At 48.9% G+C, this 19,709-nt stretch overlaps 1 protein-coding gene across 7 annotated transcripts in view; it reads left to right on the top strand.

Moving 5' to 3' along the window:
* The window catches only part of Dysf (dysferlin), a 201,702-nt gene that overhangs the window by 36,442 nt on the left and 145,551 nt on the right, over window positions 1-19,709 (top strand). For all 7 annotated transcript variants that reach the window (XM_059258091.1, XM_059258090.1, XM_059258087.1 and 4 more), the window contains exons 4-5: window positions 14,466-14,571; window positions 18,671-18,785. In XM_059258091.1, the coding sequence (XP_059114074.1) occupies window positions 14,466-14,571; window positions 18,671-18,785 (221 nt within the window). The remainder of the gene's footprint in view (window positions 1-14,465; window positions 14,572-18,670; window positions 18,786-19,709) is intronic.

The raw sequence follows: 19,709 nt of genomic DNA, 5'->3' as shown, positions 1-19,709 counted from the left end.
TGAAACTGTGTAGACAGAGACCCTGGTTTACCCCAAGAGCCAGGGTATGTGTGATGGCCTTTGGTGGCCTTTCCTCCAGGTATTCACAGTAGCATTTCCTGGGGAACGGCATCCCTGACTTTATGACTTTATGACTGGCGGCTCTGGAGGACCTCCTGTGTACACACACAGACACTGGCCTGCCTTCACCTTTTCTGAGGTTTGAGCACCAATTATGGTGCCTGTAACTGGTAGGGCCCAGGAGACAGCTTAAGTCCTCCCTAAACACTGATGCTCCTTCACCTATCCCTCCTCCAGATGCTCCTCCTCCACGCCACATCAGGCTGGATGACCTGGTCCCATGTGGATATTAAGACTTTGAGAAGAACTAGGAACTAGCCACATGGCCTTGTGCAGGTCACCCATGCTTCCCAATTCTGTCACTTCTCATGATGTATTGAGGGAAGTGTAAGGGACCTGCTGCTGCAGAATGGGTATTCCACCCGCGTTAGTGCTGAGCAGCCCTGTTCTGTGTTCTGCTCTTCTGGTGCCCAATTGTTTAAGTCTCGAGTGACGCAGCCAACTTCTGTTGAAGGTTGCTCTTCGCGGCTGTGGTTTTAACAGGGACTGCCTGATCCTAGTTCATAGATGGCAGAGGTACCATCATGCTCTGTTCTTCTGTGGGAACTTGGAAGGTGTTGCTTCACAGTCCTGCCTGTGCTCAGATAGAAAGAGGATGTGGTCATGTGAGTATCCGAGTACCACAGTCATGGAGGAGGGGCCATCTGGGGAAATGGTGCAGACTACCGCATGGAGCTTGGTTCCACGTGGGGATCCAAATACAGTCCTTTGAGATGAGAATGTGAAGGAGATGGCAGAGTGCCCGAGGGAGGGGTCAGCTGGGGTCTGCCACCCAACCTGGAGGATGTTGATGGAATTGAAAGGTCCCATCCTGGGAGGAGCAAGTGGTTCAGGTCTTCCAGGCTGTCCAGGACCTGCATAATGGCATGAGAATGAGGGATGGTGGGGGAGGGGATCAGGGGGAGGGGACTTGCTCAGTGGTCAAGAGCAAAAGACTTGAATTGAGTTCCTAACACCTACATCAGGTGGCTCACAACTACCTATAAGTCCTGTTTCAGGGGATCTGGTGCCCTCTTCTGGCTTCCGTGGATACCTGCACTCACGTCTACATACACACATAATAAAAAATAATGGGGGAGGGGTTAATAATGGCACTGTTAGCAATGATTCCCAGCCTTCAGTGTCTGGGACACTGAAGTGTAAGGTTGGGCTGAAGTTCGAATGACAGTGTGTCTGCCAAAATTCTGCCATGGATGGAAACACTGAAGAGGTTGAGTGTGGGGGCCACTGATTGTAACAGGATCCACACAGACATACAGACATCAATCCCACAGCCTGTGAGCATGCTCTGCATGCCTTGACATGTTTTTTAAACAAATGGGCACATGTTCTTTCATTAAAAGAAAAGAAATGGGCTGGGGAGATAACAGTCTGTGCTGCACAACACGAAGGCCTGAGCTCAATCCCCGGAACTCCTGTAAAGGCCGGTGTTGGTGTATGCCTGTAATCCAGCACTGGGAGACAAGAGACAATGGGCTCTGTGGCCGGCCTGCCTAACCTAATTAGGGAGTCCCAGGTCCTAGTGAGAAATCCTGTCTTAAAAAACAAGGTGCCCTGAGGTGTCTGTGTACTTACACACATAAGAATATGCACACATACCCCAAATTTTAACCCCCCACAAAAGTGTGTATGTGTATATGTGTGTGCATGTGTGTTTGTGTGTATGCATCTGTGTGCGCGCATGTGTGTTTGTGTGTATGCATATGTGTGCATGTGTGTTTGTGTGCATGCATGCATGTGTGTTTGTGTGTACAAGCTCCATTATTAAGGAGGCATAAGGGAAAGTGCCAGTTCTTTTTTCATCATTTCTTCCTGTGGCATCAATTGTTAGCAACTTGGTTTAGATCTCACTCCACTCTCCCTGAGCCTGTGAAACTTCATTTACACATACACACACACACACACACACACACACACACACACACTCATACACAGACACACACACAGACACACACAAAGACATACACACAGACACAGACACACACACAGACACACACAAAGACATACACACAGACACAGACACACACACAGACACAGACACACACAGACACAGTCACACAGTACACCTGCTTATAAAACTGACATCCTATTGTGTGCATTGGCCTGCACTTTGCTTTTTGTCACTTTCCATGACAGTGTGTCACATTCATTTTTCAGTCGCCATGTGTTATTCTGACTTGGATATGCGCCTATTTGTCTTACCTCGGCACATCGGTGATAGAGACCACCCACACACCCTTTATTTGGAAATACATTGCTGTCCACTCCATATTTGTCTCACTGTGCCCTTACTGGCTGGAGTTTGGTTTCCTCCCAATTTCTTGTTTCAAGTGATTATCCAGTGAACAATTTTATTCTAATGTTTTTATATTTCAGGTGGTTTTATTTATTTATTTTTTTATTTTAAGCATTGGTCCCTAGAAGTGAGGTTACTGGGTTAAAGAGAATAAGCATATAAAATGTTTGGAGGATCTGGGGAACTGTTTTCTATGAAGACCTGAGCCTGACACCTCGAACCCACATAAAAAGTCAGATGTGGTGGCATACACTTGTAATCCTAGCCTTGGAAAGGTGGGCACAGGTGGATGGATCTCTGGGTCCTGGTGGCCACCCAGCCTAGCCTGCTCAGGCTAATTTCAGGCCAGTGAGAGATTCTGTCACAAAAAGCAAGGCAAAAGCTCCTGAGATTGACACCTGAAATTTTCTTCTGCCCTCCAAATACATTATCATATAGGTGTGCCAATGCATGGTCATATAGGTGCACCAATGCATAATCATATAGGCACACCAATGCATGGCCATATAGGCGCAACCAATGCATGGCCATATAGGCGCAACCAATGCATGGTCATATAGGCGCAACCAATGCATGGTCATATAGGTGCACCAATGCATAATCATATAGGCACAACCAATGCATGGCCATATAGGTGCACCAATGCATGGCCATATAGGCGCAACCAATGCATGGCCATATAGGCGCAACCAATGCATGGTCATATAGGGGCAGGTAAAAAATTACCTGCACATTTATGCACCCTCCCCCCAACACACAGATATGCACACACAAACATGCATTTGCACAAAAGAAGCATGGAGATGCTTCCAACTTGCTTTTCAAAAATAACCAAACATGTCCACCAATAGTGTAGAAAAGGTGCATGCCGATCTTTTTACTTTTAGTATGACCATCAAGAGGATACTGTATAGCTTGTGTTTCCTTGACTTACAGTTTAAGCATCTTTCATAAGGTTAGCGCCCCTTCGTGTTTATTCTTCTGTGAATTTAAACTATTTGTTTGTTTGTTTGTTTGTTTGTTTTTGAGTCAGAGTGTAGCTATGTAGCCCAGGCTGGTCTCAAATTCATGATTCTCTTGCCTCAGCCGAGTGCTGGGATTACAGATCACCACACCTGGATATTTTATTTATTTATTTAGACAACATCTTTCTACGTAGCTCAGGCTGGTCTTGAACCCTGTCATCCTCTCCCCCAGAAGTGGTGAGAACATGGAGTGATTGTCTGCACGAGGCTTCCGTTTCTTTGACCCTCTCTTCTGACTTTATCCTAACTCTGTACATATGGGGTCTCATTAGCAATCCAAACCGCTGGTCCACTCTGAGCATGGAGGACTTTTTCTCTCTGCTCTCAGTGGCTTGTCCCAGGGCATCCTCTCTCAGATGGGCACTCTTGAGGGGGTTTTGGAAGGCAGAGCTGCAGGTGCTGTTGTAGAGTTGAGAACAGAAGGCACAGTAAGGCCAGCCTCTATTTTGCACGCTGTTTTCTGGACTCTTTAGCAGGCCGTTTGGGGTTCAAATACTTACGGTTCACCAACCCATTGTTCCCTGCAGGCTCAAAAGTGCTGGGCACATCCTCATTTTCAAGGATTTTAAAAACTATATTTTGCCCTGGATTCTGTCCAGGACATCCCTGGATTGCAGGATAATCTTTCTTTTGTCTTTCTCTGGACTGAAGTGCAAAGCTATTTAGAGTTACCCCGGGACTACCCCTAGGGAGTCGGGTCCTGGAAGGAAGGCTGTCTGAGGCCAGCAGGGTTCAGGGGCTGGGGAAGGTCCTGCCATCTCTCACTTCCTGTCCTTCCCTGCCAGGCATGCATAGCTGAGTGCCCAGGAGGCTCAGAGTGTTTCTTCCCTGGAGTGAGTGTGTGTGTTTGTGTGTGTGCACCCCAGGATGGACAGGGCCTCTGACTCACGGTGAGAGGATGCAACCAGTCACTGGAAATTGAATTGTGATATATATATATATAGTATGAGGTGAGACGTCATCTTCTTAGTTTCAAAGATGAGAAACTGACCCATAGTGACCCTTCTTGAATATTAAAGATATAGTTTTACGATTATAAGAAAACAACAGGAATTAGTACAGAGATGACCCACATGCCCTTTACTCAGAAGCATGCTGCTGTGCACGCCTTCCGTTGATTCTAATTTTCTCTTCATCCCCCTTCCTCCCTCCTAGTTCTTCCTCTCATTGGAAGGTAGGTCATATTTATCACAGTCATCTGGCCCTTAATACCCCAGGGCAAACTTCTTAAGACTAGGGCTATTTTTGTTCATAGCTGTGACATCATATTAACATCCGTAGATATTACATGGATGGACTTGATAGAATCTATGGTTTATATCGTCCTATTTAGCTGATTAAGAAATGCTTCTCAGCCGGGCCATGGTGGCTCACGCTTTTAATCCCAGAACTCAGGAGGCAGAGGCAGGCGGATCTCTGTGAGTTTGAGGCCAGCCTGGTCTACAGAGTGGAGTTCCAAGACAGTCAGGACTACACAGAGAAACCTTGTCTCAGAAAAAAAAAAGAAAGAAAGAAGGAAAGAAAGAAAGAAAGAAAGAAAGAAAGAAAGAAAGAAGGAAAGAAAGGAAGAAAGAAAGAAATGCTTCTGAAATCAGTACCTACCCTTCTCCTAGAACCAGATCCAGTCTAGAGTCCCACAATGAATTTTGAGTCAAATAGCTTTCTAGTTTTTTGTTTGTTTGTTTTAGTTTTGTTTGTTTGATTTTTTTGAAAAAGAATCTCATTTAGCCCAGGATGTAGCTGGGGATGACCTTGAGGTCCCAATCCTCCTGCCTCCACCACCCAAGTGCTGGGATTCTGGGTGTGGGCCACCAAGATCTGATATCTTAGCCTTCTTTAGTCCTACTGTCTTTATATTTTATGACAATTTATTTTTATTAAAAACATTTTAATTAAAATTTATATGTTTTATGTGTGTGGGTGTTTGTCTACATGTGTGTTTCTGCACCATGTGTGAGCCTGGTGCCCACAGAAGTCAGAAGAGGGCATCAGAGCTCCTGTGACTAACTAGCATTACTGATGGTTTTGAGCCTTGGGGTATGTGTGTGTGTGTGTGTGTGTGTGTGTGTGTGTGTGTGTGTGTGTGTGTAATTAGACCTGCTCTTTATTTTCCCTTCTTTAAATCATCTGATGTTTTCTCAGGATTAGATCACCACATGCTGCTGAGGTGGTGCGTTTGTATTGGGGTCTGGGCACTCGGGGTGTCCTTCTGTGTACGTGGGTCTCCATGGCCTAGCCTGGTGCTGATTTCCCAATGTGTATTGCTGTGCACTCTTCTTGGAGTTAAAGCCATGTTCCGGGACCATGGCACCGGTCTCCTCATCAGTGCCTGTGGTGGTCGTTCCCCATCTGCCTTCCCAGAATTCTGCAGACTGATCCCCAGCACTCCTTCCACTCTGTGTCCATCTGGCCTGAGGGAGCTTTCCTGCCCAGGCTCTTGAAGTCGCAGTGGGGTGTCAATTCTGAGCATCACATACTGATCCTGTGAGCACTCTGGGCTTTGTCTCTCCAGACTTTTCCTGGAGCTCACCTTGGCTCTGGTCTTTTGGTTCCTTGTCTCATCTCTACCATGGAGTACATTCTGGAGGAAAGAAGAAGCCATTCCTTGGCTAGGCTGTTCTGTTGAAGTCTCCCATAACTAGGCCCAGTCTCCCTGTGTTATGAGTATATGTGTAAGCCTGAGGTTAATTTGGGGTATTATTCCTCAGGCGTTTTTTCACCTTGCTTTTTGAGACAGGGTCTTTTACTGGCCTGGATTTCCTCATATTGCCTACACTGGCTGGTCATCAAGCTCTACCTCTCTAGCACTGGGGAACACCATCATGCTTGGTTTCTTGTGTGGATGCTGAGGATCAAACACTTGTCCTCATGCTTGGGCAGCAATCACTGTATCATTGAGCCGTCTTCCCAGCCCATCCTGTGTGAGCAGTTGATATTCATCCTTTTTTATTCTCCTTTCAGAGGTCAGACCTAACAGGAACCTCAAAGCCATTTGCAGAATGAAAATGTGCAGAGGCCAGAAAAAGGGCAAGTGTGTGTGGGAAATGGAGACTTTACCCAGCTAGCTGTACTCCAGGGCACACCCTGCCTGCTGGGGGAGCTTCCATTGCTGTCTGAAGGGACTGGCTACTCTGGGAGGGTCAGTGTCTCCAGGTCAACAAGGCTCAGGAAGTTAGGGCATCAGAAACACAGGAAAGCACTGGACATGCATGGCGTCTGCCATACCAGCACTGAGGAGGCTGAAGCAGGGGGATCATGATTCAAGGACTGTTCATGCTGCATAATAAGACTTTATCTCAGATAAACAAAGCAAAGCAAAAATCACACACACACACACAAACAAAAGCATGATGCGTACAGCTTGGAACTAGATGTTTTGTGGTTCTTTTGTTTTGAGTTGAATTCAACCAAACTAATGAGCTGCACTCCTTTTCCCATAATCAACACATTATAATTGCACATGTTTGTGAGGCCCAGCATGATACTTTGATCTGGGCATACAGTACACTCTGACTGTACTGGGCCACTGAACAGTGCCACCTCCTTGTCACGCCTTTGTATTTGGGGCCTCTAAGCCCCTTTCTTCCAGTTACTCTAGAGCCCTTCCTGTGCTATGGACACCAGAACTTGTTACGTCATTTGTGTTTAAGTACCTGCTCTCCACCCTGCCTGCCACTGTCCCCTCCTCCCTCATCACACCACCAGTTACAGCCACACACTTTTACATATTCCAATCATTTTTTTTTGTAACAGGGTCTCATGTAGCCCAGACTGGATTCAAAATCATTATGTAACCAAGGATGACCTTGAACTCCTAACGCCCTGCCTCTACTTCCCAAGTGATGGGATTACAGATCTGTGCCACTATATCTGGTTTATATGGTGCTGGAGATCAAACCTAGGGCTTCCAGCATGTTAGGCACTTCACCCTCTGAGCCTATCCTCAGCCCCATAATCAACTTAAAAAATGATTTTTCATGTATGAGTATTTTGCTTGCATGTGTGTCTGTGTACTACATGTGTACAAAGCCTATAGGGACTAGAAGAGGGTACAGAGTCCCTGGAAGTGGAGTTATGGGACAGTTGTTAACCACCATGTGGTTACTGGGAACTGAACCCAGATCCTCTGCAAAAGCAGCAAATGTTCTTAACTCATGAGTCACCTCTCCAGCCTCCCACAATCAACTCTTTGAGCACCCACATATGAATGAGATATGCAAAGTTTATCTGCATCTGTTTCATGTAATGTAGCACTTCCTAGGTCCATCTATTTTGCTGACATCATAGGATATTCATTTTCATGGTCGAGCAACATTTCATTATATAGCCTGATAGTCCAGAATGTATGTATATATGTGTATATCATATTTAATTATCTATTTGCCTATGGATGGGCACCTAGGTGGATCCTATGCTTAGCTGTTGTAAACGAGTACGTGCAAGTGTGTCTTCCACACACTGGTATTTCTTTCAGGTATATACCTGGAAATGTGATAACGGGTCTCATGGCAGATCCAGTTTTAGTTTCTTGAGGACTCTCCATACAGTTCTCCATAGAGGCTGTCCTGATTTTTATTCCCACTGTGTGGGAGTCTGTGGGAGCCTGCTCCCACCTTTTGAAGGGTTCTTTAGGAGGAGGAGAGAGGGGTAAGAAAATATCAGATAGAAAGAGAGACCTAGATGATGAGAAGTAAAACAGAAAAACAGGATAGCTTTGGGAGGGCCTGGGTCGATACCCAACAGCCCCTTCATTTATTCAAAAGGCTTTTTATAATATGCCAAGGGGAGAGACAAAAGACTTCCCCCTTGCAAGATCAAAGCACACCATACAGCCAAGTGTAGACCTTTCCAAACACCTGGTAAACATGCCTGTGACCAAATCATCTCCTTATGCATCCCTGCTGGGTAAAGCAAGCTCAGATTCTCTGACCCTGAGTAAGTTCTCACTAGGAAACCTCTGTGGGCTTCCACATCACTGGTCTTAGTTTGGTGTAGATGATTCTGCAGCTCTTATTGCTCAAGATAGAGTCTGAGTTTCCTCTTTTCTTATACAGTAGGTAGCACGTTCTAACTCTTTTATGGGCTTTAGTTTTTGCTTTTGACCATGGATCTTGAGATTTTTCTGTGGAAATGTATCATTTTATGGCAGAATTTGGTAGCACAGACGTGCTGTATCTACAGTCCTGAGTGCTTGGTGGCTGAGTTGCTTTTGTGCTTTGTTCTTACAAACAATGATGTAGTAAGACTCAGTGTTTTTAAACAAAATTGTTTCCATTTTTTTCATATTTCATTAGCATAAACTTAGGCTTCCCCCCACCCTCGGGTCCCGCCTTCACACAGACTGCTCAAGCCTCGGGTTTGAAGACTCCCACTTGGCCCCTCTCTGACAGGGCATCGTCACTCATGGATAAATCAGGGAATCAGCTCTTTCTCCTTGAGGGGAAAATGCATTTCCTGTCAACCTTCCACTGCTCTCCCTCCGCTATGCCCCTTCCTGCCTTCTCTGTCCTTGGGATGGCAGTGTTTTTTAGTCCCCATGCTTCTGCTCCCACATTCCAGTGGTTCTGAAACAACAGAGCTGAGAGAAATGAGCAGAGGAGGAAGCTGGGAGGGCCTGTGGTGTTTAGGTGGGGGCAGGCCCACAGGGCTGCTTCTGACCTGCCAGGCTCTGCACACACCCAGCTGGCTCCCACAGCCCTGGCCCTGTGCAGGGTCCTAGGTTCCTCCCGGCCTCACTGGCCTCCTGTTGATGCCACAGCACACCTGCCGGACCATTGGTTGGTGCCAACTGAGCCTTGTTGAGTTGACACTTGGGCCTAGAGGCCGTACTTCAGTGATTATCTTCAGATGGCACAGACAGTTTGTGTCCCAAGACTGAAGCCCTTTAGTAAAGTCACAGGGAAGGGAATGTGGGGGGGGGGGGAGCTTCAAAGCCCTCTTTCCTTTGTAGACCCCAATGGATGACCTGTGACGGAGCCTCAGACCCCTTGAACCCACCCCAATAAGTTTCTGCCACCTGCCCCTCCTCCCTGAGCTATGCTTCCACATCACTCACCCGTACGGGAGCCTCTGCCTCCCTGTCTCTTTCGAACTTGCCCCCACAGCCTGCCCTGTGGGTCTTTGGACAGACAGCCTCCAGCCCTTCTTCCTTGGGATGTAGGACCACCTGGTACCTTGCAGGGACTGGCCCTAGAGCCTATGGAGGCATCAAGGGCACATGTGATGCCCCCAAAAGAGGTATCAGGGAGGAAATAACAGTCATTCCTAGCCAGCTCTGGGGGGCAGCCGGAAGGGTTAGGGCTGGCAGAGGTGGGGCCGGCACTTCCTTCTGCATTTCCTGCCATTGTTCCCCAGCCCACTTCCGGGAATTCTCCCTGTCTGTCTGGGAGGGCTTTGCCAGCAAGCCAGGCTCAGGTGGTCCACCTTTACTCTGGGCCTCTGGCCAGGGCTCCTGAGACCAGCTTCAGCCGTACTGTTTGGTTCCCTAGACTGCTGTCGGGCCTGGCCTTCCTGCTGCCAAAGCCAGACATCTCAGCTGCAGACACTGCCCGCATCTGGAGGGTCCTGGGGCTGTTGGCTTGTCCACCTACTTGGTCAAGTCACCCTGCTCCGCTGCCCAGGATTCCCATAAAAGACAGAGTGACTCTGATCTCTTACGTCACAGGGACTTCTGGATTCTGAGGACACTTTGATTGCCATACTGGGGACAAGTGCTACTCCCATGATAGTCCTTAGGGTGCACCTTCCAAGAGCCCCTGCTTAGGGAAACTTCCTGCAGGCACCAGGAGACAGAGAAGCCCACATTCTAGAAAGCTTGACCTTCGTGGGACTTTAGAGCCCTGGAATGCCTCCCTTTCACTCTTTCTTTAAAGAAATAAATGTCAAGCCAGGTGTGGCAGCACAGGCCTTTAATCCCACTTGGTGGAAAGGGGCAGGCAGATCTCTGTGAGTTCGAGGCAGCCTGGTCTACATAGTAAGACTGTCTCAAAAAAAAAAAAAAAAAAACCAACAAATAAAAAAATGTAAGAGAAGGGCTGGGAAGATGGCCCAGTAGTAAAAGCTGTTTAAGTGTGAGGACCTGAGTTCAAATCCTCAGAATCAGTGTAAAAGCTGGATGCTTATTTTGAGCATCCGTGATCCCAGTGCTCCTACAGGGAGATGGGAGGGAGAGGCAGGCAGGAGAATTCCCAGGAGCATGAAGGGCAGCTGGCCTGGAGTATGGAATGGAAAAACAGCAAAAAGAGACCCTGCCTCAGGTGAGGTGGAGGTGAGGACCAACAATATGGCTGTCTTCTGAATGCAACACACATGCACAAATACACATATACACACACCAACACACACACACACCAATACACACACACACACACACACACACACACACACACACACACACACACCATGTTTATTGCCTTTCTAGCAACGAAAATTGTAAGGTGACTGAGAGCATGCCTGCCCTAGGAGGGTGCAAATACATGTATTTTATTGCCAGGGAGTTTAATAATTATTTATTTGTATAAGTTTACAAGTTATTTATAATTAATTTGAGTGGGGAGGACAAGCACGCGCATGTGTACGTTCATGTATGGAGTCTGGAAGACAACCACGAGTGGCATTCTCGGGGGGGGGGGGGGGACACTGTCCACCTCCTTTGAGACAGGATCTCTCACTGGTCTGGGGCTAACCGGTTAGGTAGCCTGGCTGGCCAGTGAGTCCCAGGGTCTTTCTGGTCCCCACGTCCTAACACTGAGATTACAAGGCTGTGCTGCCACACTTGGCATTTTACATGGTTCTGGGTCACACACGGTCCTTACACTTGCCAGGCACTCTGTCGTTGAGTTACCCATTGCTCAACGTTTATTGACGTTTATCCCCCTGTTTATTTCTATGTGTGTTAAAATACACGTACAAAAACCCCACCATTTAAGATAATTTTATTTATTTAATTTATTTATTTTTGAGACAAGTTCTCATTGTGTAGCCCTGTCTGGCTTGGAACTCTCCCTAGGTAGACAAGGCTGGCTTCAAACTCATGGACATCTGCCTGCCTCTGCCTTCCCAGTACTGGGTCTAAAAGCATGCACCATGATGCTACTGCATTTTACCAGTTTTTAAATGCACAGTTCAGTGCTACTATCATACCAATCCACCTGTGGATCTTTTCCCTCTTCCAAGCAGAAAGCCTGAACCTTTCCTCCCTCCCAGCTCCTGGCAACCTCCATTCTGTTTCCTGTGCATGTGACTCTGACCAGGTACTCTACGTACTGGGATCAAATGGCATTTGTCCTGTGTCTTCAACACTAATTCTTTTTATCATTATTTTGGACAGTACTGAGCACTGAACCTAGTAGCCTCATGCATGCAAGGCAAGTACTCTACCACGGAGCCACAGCCCCAGCTGTTCCAAGGCTAGTCCCAAGAGAAGTGTCAGGAATTCTTTGTGGTACTAAATAATATGCCACCTGTATGCATATTTCATATTGTTTGTCCATCTACCTGCCTGACTTGGTTGCTCCTATCTCTTATTTTTGCTTATTTATTTATTTTAAAATTTTATATATATATATATATATATATATATATATATATATATATATATATATATATATATATATATATAAACTTGCATGAATGTTTGTGTATCACTTGCATGTGTGGGCCCTTGAGGCCAGAAGGTGGGATGGGATCCTCTGGAGCCACAGTAACAGACAGTTGTAAACCTCCATGTGGGTGCTTGGAATCAAACTCAAGTCCTCTGGAAGAGCAACCAGAGCTCTTAACCACTGAGCCATCTCTCCAGCTCGTCCTCAACCCCATTGTCTTTAACTTTTTAAAGACAATGTCTTGTGTATCCTAGGCTGGCCTCAAACTCATTATGTAACTGAGGATAACCTTGAACTCCTGATCCTCCTGTCTTTACACTCTGTTTGCTGGGATTATAAGCATGAACAACCATGCCTGGTTTATGAGGTGCTGGGGATGGAACCCAGGGCTTTGTGCATGCTAGGCAAGCACTCTATCAACTTACACCTGGGCCCATCTCAGCTTCTGATGCTTGAGAATTTGCTGCTTGAATGTGCTGTGCAGATGTCTGGAGTCAGAAGTAGGGTTTGAGATTGGATTGTATGTCTATGTTTAATGATCCCATAGCACCCCCCAATTCTGCCCAGCAGCATGCTCAGCAGTGTTCCAATTTCTCCACACCCCCTCCTTCCTCATTCTCTCTCTCCCTCCTTCTTTACAATAGCCGTTTTTATCAGTTACTTTTATTGTTGCTATGACAGAATGCCTGACGAAAATGACAGGGATGGAAGGGTTTAGTTTGGATCACAGCTTGAGGGCGCAGTCCGCCATGGTGAGAAGTCAAGGTGCGGGAGCTTGACGCAGCGAGTCACAGGGCATTCGTAGTTAGGAAGAGGGAGATGCGCCCTGGTGCTCAGCTCACCTTTTCCTTTTTATGCAGCGAGACGCCAACCCATGGAATGGGATCACTCACATTTCAAGTGGGTCGTCCCACCTCAGTTAACCCAATTTAGAAACTCCCTCACAGATGTGCCCTGAGGTTTGTCTCTTGAGGGATTCTAGATTCTGTCAAGTCGACAACCAACATTAACCATTGCCAGTCCATCCCTGTCAACTTGGCACCTACACACATCCCCTTTAAGCCAGAACCTTCTAACTCTTTCCCTCATAGGATCCTGGTCTTCTCATAATGCAAATACATCCAGCCCAGCTTTTTAACACCATCCTAGTGGAGATGAGGTGGTGTCTCACCAGCACAGAGTTTCAAAACCCAGCTCATTAAGTTAAGATTGCAAATTTCACTCCATGGGTCCATTTAAACCCATATGTAGACCATTATTACAGAGACCAGGGAAAGGATGGTCTCAGATACTGGGATAACTTTATTCAATAGGAGAAATAAATTAAAAAAAAAAAAAGAAAAAGCAATAATGAATGTGTCCCCATAGCTGTCCCCTAGGACTGATGAGGATGTGTGCCCTGACATTTGTGCCCATAGCCTGGTTCTCAGGGAGCAAGCAGAGGCAGAAGCAGACTCCAGTGACAGGTTTCAGATGACACAAGCCACTTGTTGCCACTGCAGAGGCGCAGAGTGGATGGTGAATGGTTTACAAGCCAAGGAACAGGACCTACGGTCGGTTGTCACTCCTTAGAAGGCTTTCCTCGGCCATCCTGCTGGTGGCCCACTCTTTCCCAAGAGCTCAGCCCTGTAGTGGTCTGATGAAGGAAGGGGTCTGTCCCCTAGACTCAGAGTTGTTTTCTCCCTGCGTCTGAGGACAGGAAGCTCCCTTGTATCTGGTGTGTAGTTGGTGCTGTGCTTCCCGGGAAACTCGTGTAGACACACATGATGTGGACTGCAGTCGACCGCGGTGTGCGGGCAGCAAAGGTGTGAAGATGGGGTAACCGCCTCTGTCTTCCAGAGATGCTGGCCTGGTTAAGGTCTCATGGCAGGCCTGGGGGTGTGACTCATTGAGAGGGTGCTTGCCTAGCCTGTGTGAAGCCACTGGCTTGATCTCTAGCACTGGATAAACCGTGTGGCGGGGGACACCTGCCATCCCAGCACTTGGGAGATAAGAATGGAGGGTAAGAAGTTAAAGGTCATCCTCAGCTAATTAGTGAATTTGAGGTCAGCCTGGGTCCCATGAGAGCCTGTCTCTAAGTAGGTAAGTAAATAAATGGTCTGTCTGATGGGAAGATGCCCCTTACACATGGCAGCAGCGTGGCTAGGCTGAGGCTACACAGAAGGCGGGCAAGGTTGAGCTTGGGGAAAGGCAGGTCTCTCTGATCTCTCTCTTCTACCTAAGTGTTTTCTTCAGGAGTCTGGTCTCCCTGAGATGGGACCAGGAGAGCCATCTTACATGGGTGCCACACACAGGGGAGCCCCAGAGGAGTCCCAGGGAACTGGCACTCCTAGGTGGATGGGCCGTAACTGGGTAGTGGGGAGGTGGGAGAAGAGCCAGGCACATTTGGCTAGTTTTCACCATTGGCCTTTGTCTTCTCAGGTTCCTGGGGGAAGCCAAGATCCCACTCCAGGAGGTCCTCGCCACCCCCAGCCTGTCTGCCAGCTTCAACGCACCTCTGCTGGACACCAAGCAACAGCCCACTGGGGTAAATGCCTGCGCTCCGCTGCCTGGAGCCAGCTTCCATTGGAGGCCCTGCTGGGCCCCTCCTCATGCCTTATGGCAGGGGCCAGCTCCTGGGAGCTAAGCCTGGCTCTCCTTGGCTATAGCTTAGAAAGGACTCATGGTTGAAACCTACAGGGTTCAGTGAAGCCTGCCACACCCTAGCTTGGCTACTTCTGAGTCTGGCCCATTTGGTCACCTCCTGTTCTGTGTTCCAGTCATCTCTGACTGGCTCCTTAGGCTGTCTGGCAGATTGCCCTTTTTCATCTCCAGCCCTCTTCTCCAGATGGGGAACGTCTGAGTCATCTGGGTCACAGGTCACCGGGGGAGGGAGGCAGACAACCCTCCTCTGTCCACTTGGGGCCACTCAGGACCCCTTCCTTTTCCTCTCTTGTCCTCCTGACCCCTCCCCCAGCTTTCCCATGCTCTCCTAGTCCACACAGCCCATTTCCAGCCCTCCTTGCTGGCCTCCTGTTATTTTTAGTGGTCTAAATATACCCTGCAGGGTTCTTTCTTCCTGGTCACTAGAATTCTGGGTCCCCCTACATGCCAGGATACACAGGTGCACTGCTGACCAGAGCATACTTCTTCCCAGTGACGCCTGTGGGGCTGTGGGCTGTTAGCCCGCACAGACAGGCTGTGTGTGTGTGTGTGTGTGTGTGTGTGTGTGTGTGTGTGTGTGTGTGTGTTTGGGTGTTAGACTGGTTGGGAGAGTGAAGAAGGGATTAGTTTTGGTTGGGTTGAATGGGACCACACTGGGTCCTCACTGGGAAAAGAGAGCTGCTGGGGTCCCAGTGAGCAGGTGTGTAAATGGGGATACCACCCACAGTTCATCTTAGGCCCTCTTCGATAGGAAGGTTCTTCAGTGGCCCTAGCCTCTGTATCCTTGGACTTGCTCCCAAGGCATCTTAAGCCAAGGATGCCAGTTGCTTCCTTGATGAGTGTGATTCCCAGCAGAACACCATCCTGGCCCAGATAAGGCCATTCCATGTAGAATTCCATCTTTCCCTGGACAGCGCTCAGTGATGGCTCTTTTGCTTTAGTGCAGTGTTTTCTGAGATGGTCTCAGACACTTCCTGAGTCACCTTTTGCCTCCGCTTTGAGCTCTCCACTCAGGTAGCACTACCTTTAGTCTACGAGGCCTTGAGAGGCTTTTGCAGCTAGCTCTTCTGGAACTCTGAGATGACCCCAGAGCACCAGAGGAGCCACCAGAGGAACACCAGAGGAGCCACCAGAGGAACACCAGAGGAGCTGAGATATCAAGTTTTCTGTGAAGAGCAGCCCTTGTAGTCAAGGATCTGTCTGGTGCTTTCCTGTGATCCCTCAAGTCAGAGCTGGCTCCTCCCCACAGCCTTTGACCAAAGGGTCTTACTTCCGTGCCGAGATGTCTACGTTTCTCCTCTCCAACTGCCCGTGTCTGTGGCACTGATGGTTTCTATACTTGCTCCTTCCAAACTCATTCTGCCCTGGGAGGGAAGCTTTCAGCCTGGTTTCTGTGCACTGGGCTGAGTAAGCCTGCTAATCATCTGCACTCCCTGTCCTCGCTCTGGCTCCCATATTCTGTCTGTATTTCATGCTCACCAGCTGGGAACCTGTTGGAATTATCTTCCTCCCTCACCCTCCACCTGATATTTTGAGGCAGGATCTCTCAGTGTTCCTGGAGATCATGGATGTGGCTGGGCTGGCTGATTAATGGGCTTCAGTGATTTCCCTGTCTGTACCCCACCAGCATGGTTAGATCAGCATGTGCTACCATGCCTTGTTTATGTGATGCTGGGGATTGAACCCGGGGCTTCATGCATGTTACTGGGACCTGAACCCGAATTCTCTGGAAGAGCAGCGAGGGCGTTTAGTCTCTGAGCCATCTCTCTGCAGCTTCTTGTTCTTTTGATGTTTCTGTAATCTATTGAGAATTTTCTTACCTTTCTGAAACAAAAAGATTGTCTAGGCTTATCTTGTACAGTTAGGTATTTCTCCTAAGAGCCCAGCTTGGCTTTTGTTGAAGTAGAGGAAAGATAACCAACTGTGAAAAATCCAGGCTCCCAGGTTCACTGAAGTGGTTCTTCAGCCATAGGAGGACGCCTAGGAGGCTGACAGTGTTGATACTCAATGCTCAAGTGGCGACACCTGGTGGTAACTTCCAACCATGCAGGGCCAGTAACATCGAAACCTTCGGATTAAAAGGTGCCAGTTGCCTCTGGGCTCTTTCCTCGGGGCTGAGTCCCAGTTGTTGCCTGTCCTGCTTTTGTTAGTTCGTCTTTCCCTCCTGGCCCCCAGTCTGTAGGATGAAAACCTGAGAACTGGATACAGTGGGAGCTGGAAGCTTCTCAACCCTGGGGCAGGCTTTGCCCTAGGAGTCTGGATGCTCTTCTCACTACTGACATCTCTGTTATTATGGCCATTATTCCCTGTTGGAGTCACTCAGATGAAGATTATGTTAGTAAACATTTGTAAAGGATTTGCCAGAACCTTGGAAAATGCTTGCTAACACCATGTTTAAAAGATGGAGGTGAAGGGGCTGGAGAGATGGCTCTGTCTGTCCTTCCAGAGGACCTGGGTTTGATTCCCAGCATCCACATGACAGCTCACCACTATCTGTAACTCTAGTCCCAGGGTACAGTGCCCCCTTTTGGCCTCCGTGGGCACTGAACACACACGGTGCACAGACATACATGCAGGCAAAACAGCTGTACATAGAAAATAAAATGAATACATCTTAGAAAGACAGAGGGAATTATATCCATGCGGGAGGAATGGGAGGACACTGATAACTCTGTTCCTGTCTTCGTTTCTTTCCCTGCTGCTGTGAGAAACACTCTGACAAAGGCAACTGAAGGGGGAGGGGCTTTATTTTAGCGCACTGTTAAAGGTGCGGTCCTTCCCGGCCACGAAGGCCAGGCAGCAGGAGCTTGAGGCTGCTGGTCACACACACCCACAGCTAGGAAGCAGAGATGATGAACAGCTACTCAGCTAGTTCGGTTTTTTTTGGCCCTAGCCCTAGGGAATGGTGTTAGCGCTTTAGTGTGTGTTTTCCACCTGAATTAACCTACTCAACGTAGTCCCCCTGAGGCCGCCCAGAGTGGAAATAACCCCTCCCAGGTGTATTTAGGGCTTGTCTTCTAGATGATGCCACCACAAGAGGTTTTGTACTGTCTTAAATGGAGCTCTTATGATTTGGATCTGGCTGTGGTAGGAAGGTGAGAGATAAGAGAGATAAGTTCTTGTATACATAGGCTGGTCTTGAACTGCTGATGCAGCTGAGGATGACCTTGAATTCCTGGTTCCCCAGCTCCATCTCCCAAGTCCTGGTATTGCAGGCGGCTACCACCACACCCTGCTTTTACTTGGGCTTTTTCCAGACAGGCTTCTTCTGGCCCTAGGGGAGACTCCGCCAGGCCTCTGAAGGCCTAGAGCTGCCAGGCTGGAGGTCAGTGAGCTCTTCTGGCTTCTCCTCGGGCTCAGGGCCTCATCTCCCTATGGAAAGTGAAGTTGTCAGGGAGGAGGTCAAGTGTGACCCCAGACAGCTGTCCCTGCCCACATGAAAGGCGCGACCATTGTCTCTCCTCTTGTGTGAGGATGTGACAGGAGCAGGGCTTCCAGGAGGGACGAGGGTAAGAAGGTGAGTGGCAACCGAGAGTGAGCTGCAGCCGGGGCAGACGAGAGCCCAGCTGAGCTGTCCATGTGGGGCGGGCTTGATGGTGAGCAGAAAGTTGAGGGACATCTTCCCAGAACTAGACCAGTCCTGTAGGAGAGGTGGGATCCCTCATCCAATTCCGGCCTCGTGAGACTCGTTGCCCTGACAACCCCCATTTTTACAAATGAGGAAGCCGAGACTCTGTGAGGTTACACAACCTGTCCAATGTCACACAGCCCCTGAATGGGGGAACCTGACCCAAGGCGATGTACCCGTAACTGTCTGGCTGTGCTTGCAGGTTCCTGGGTGGCTTTACTACAGGCTCCTGCAGCCCCGACCCTGCTAGGGCTGAACACCTTGCAAGGAGAGGGATGGGAGAGCTAGAGAGGATGCTGGAGGGCGGGTGTCACTTCTCCTGCACACTCACCCATTGCTAATCCATCTCTTCTAGGCCTCTCTGGTTCTGCAGGTGTCCTACACGCCACCCCCAGGAGCTGTGCCCTTGTTCCCACCACCCGCTTCTCTGGCACCCTCTCCAACGCTGCCTGACATGGACCTGGTGCCTGGTGAGGAGCCCACCCACACCCTACCCTCAGATAGGGCAGGGCCCCCAGAAAGATGGCCAACAGGTCTCTTCAATCCTGGGCTTAGGAGATGGCGAGTGTGGAAACAAGAGTTGTGGGTGGGTGCGTGGAAAAGAAGAGGCGGGAGACAGTGCCCTAACTAGGCTTAGGACGGAGACTGCACTCCTCAAATCCCAGATGCCCGGGAAGGGTGGGGTCCAGCCTGTACTCTGCGCGGCACAGCTCTGGAGATGAGTGCCACCTGAGGCCTAATGCTCTCTGCCTGGCACCCAGCAGTGACAGAAAGTAACAAAAGAGCTATGTACCTCACCCCCACCCCCATGAAAGAGCCTTGAGCCAAAGTTAGGGGACATGAGTTTCCATCTGGCCTTTGACCCTGAGTAGCTGTGTGGCTTTGGGCTGGTTATTCTGGGCAACAGTTGCTTGTATGTGAAGTGGGCAGACGGAGTGAGTTGGTGAGGTCCTGTGCCCGCCTCAGGCTTCTGCTAGGCTTGTCAAGTGCAGATGCAGGCTGAGGAACCCGACTTGCCGGTGGTGCCTGGAAAGCTAGCCTGAGGACCTGTGGGCAGCCCAGGTTGGAAGCAGCTGAGACAGCGAACATTTGCTTAGGGGAAGGTTCTGGAGTTTATCTTCTGGTGAAGGGGGTGCAGAAGCAAGTTATCCTAAAGACTTGAGGAGCCCTGGCCCTCCCTGGGTAACCTGAAGCCTGGCTTGTTAGCCTGTCTGGTGTGGGTTTCTGTGGAGAGGGAGGCAGAGGGAGTCTTGTTGGCTCAGCACTGATCACTGGTCTGGGAATCCTGAGCTGGAGAGAGTTAGCTGGGCTAGGCTGATGGAGGAAAAGGGCTGTTTCAGGGTGGGGGGAGGGAGGGCAGAGGTGCCCAGCTCTGCCTGGTTGGCAATGAGAAG

Source organism: Peromyscus eremicus, chromosome 3 (genome assembly GCF_949786415.1).
Source record: "Peromyscus eremicus chromosome 3, PerEre_H2_v1, whole genome shotgun sequence".
NCBI lineage: Eukaryota > Metazoa > Chordata > Mammalia > Rodentia > Cricetidae > Peromyscus > Peromyscus eremicus.
The sequence above is the reverse complement of the archived record's forward strand: the minus strand, read 5'-3'. Positions and strand labels throughout refer to the sequence as shown.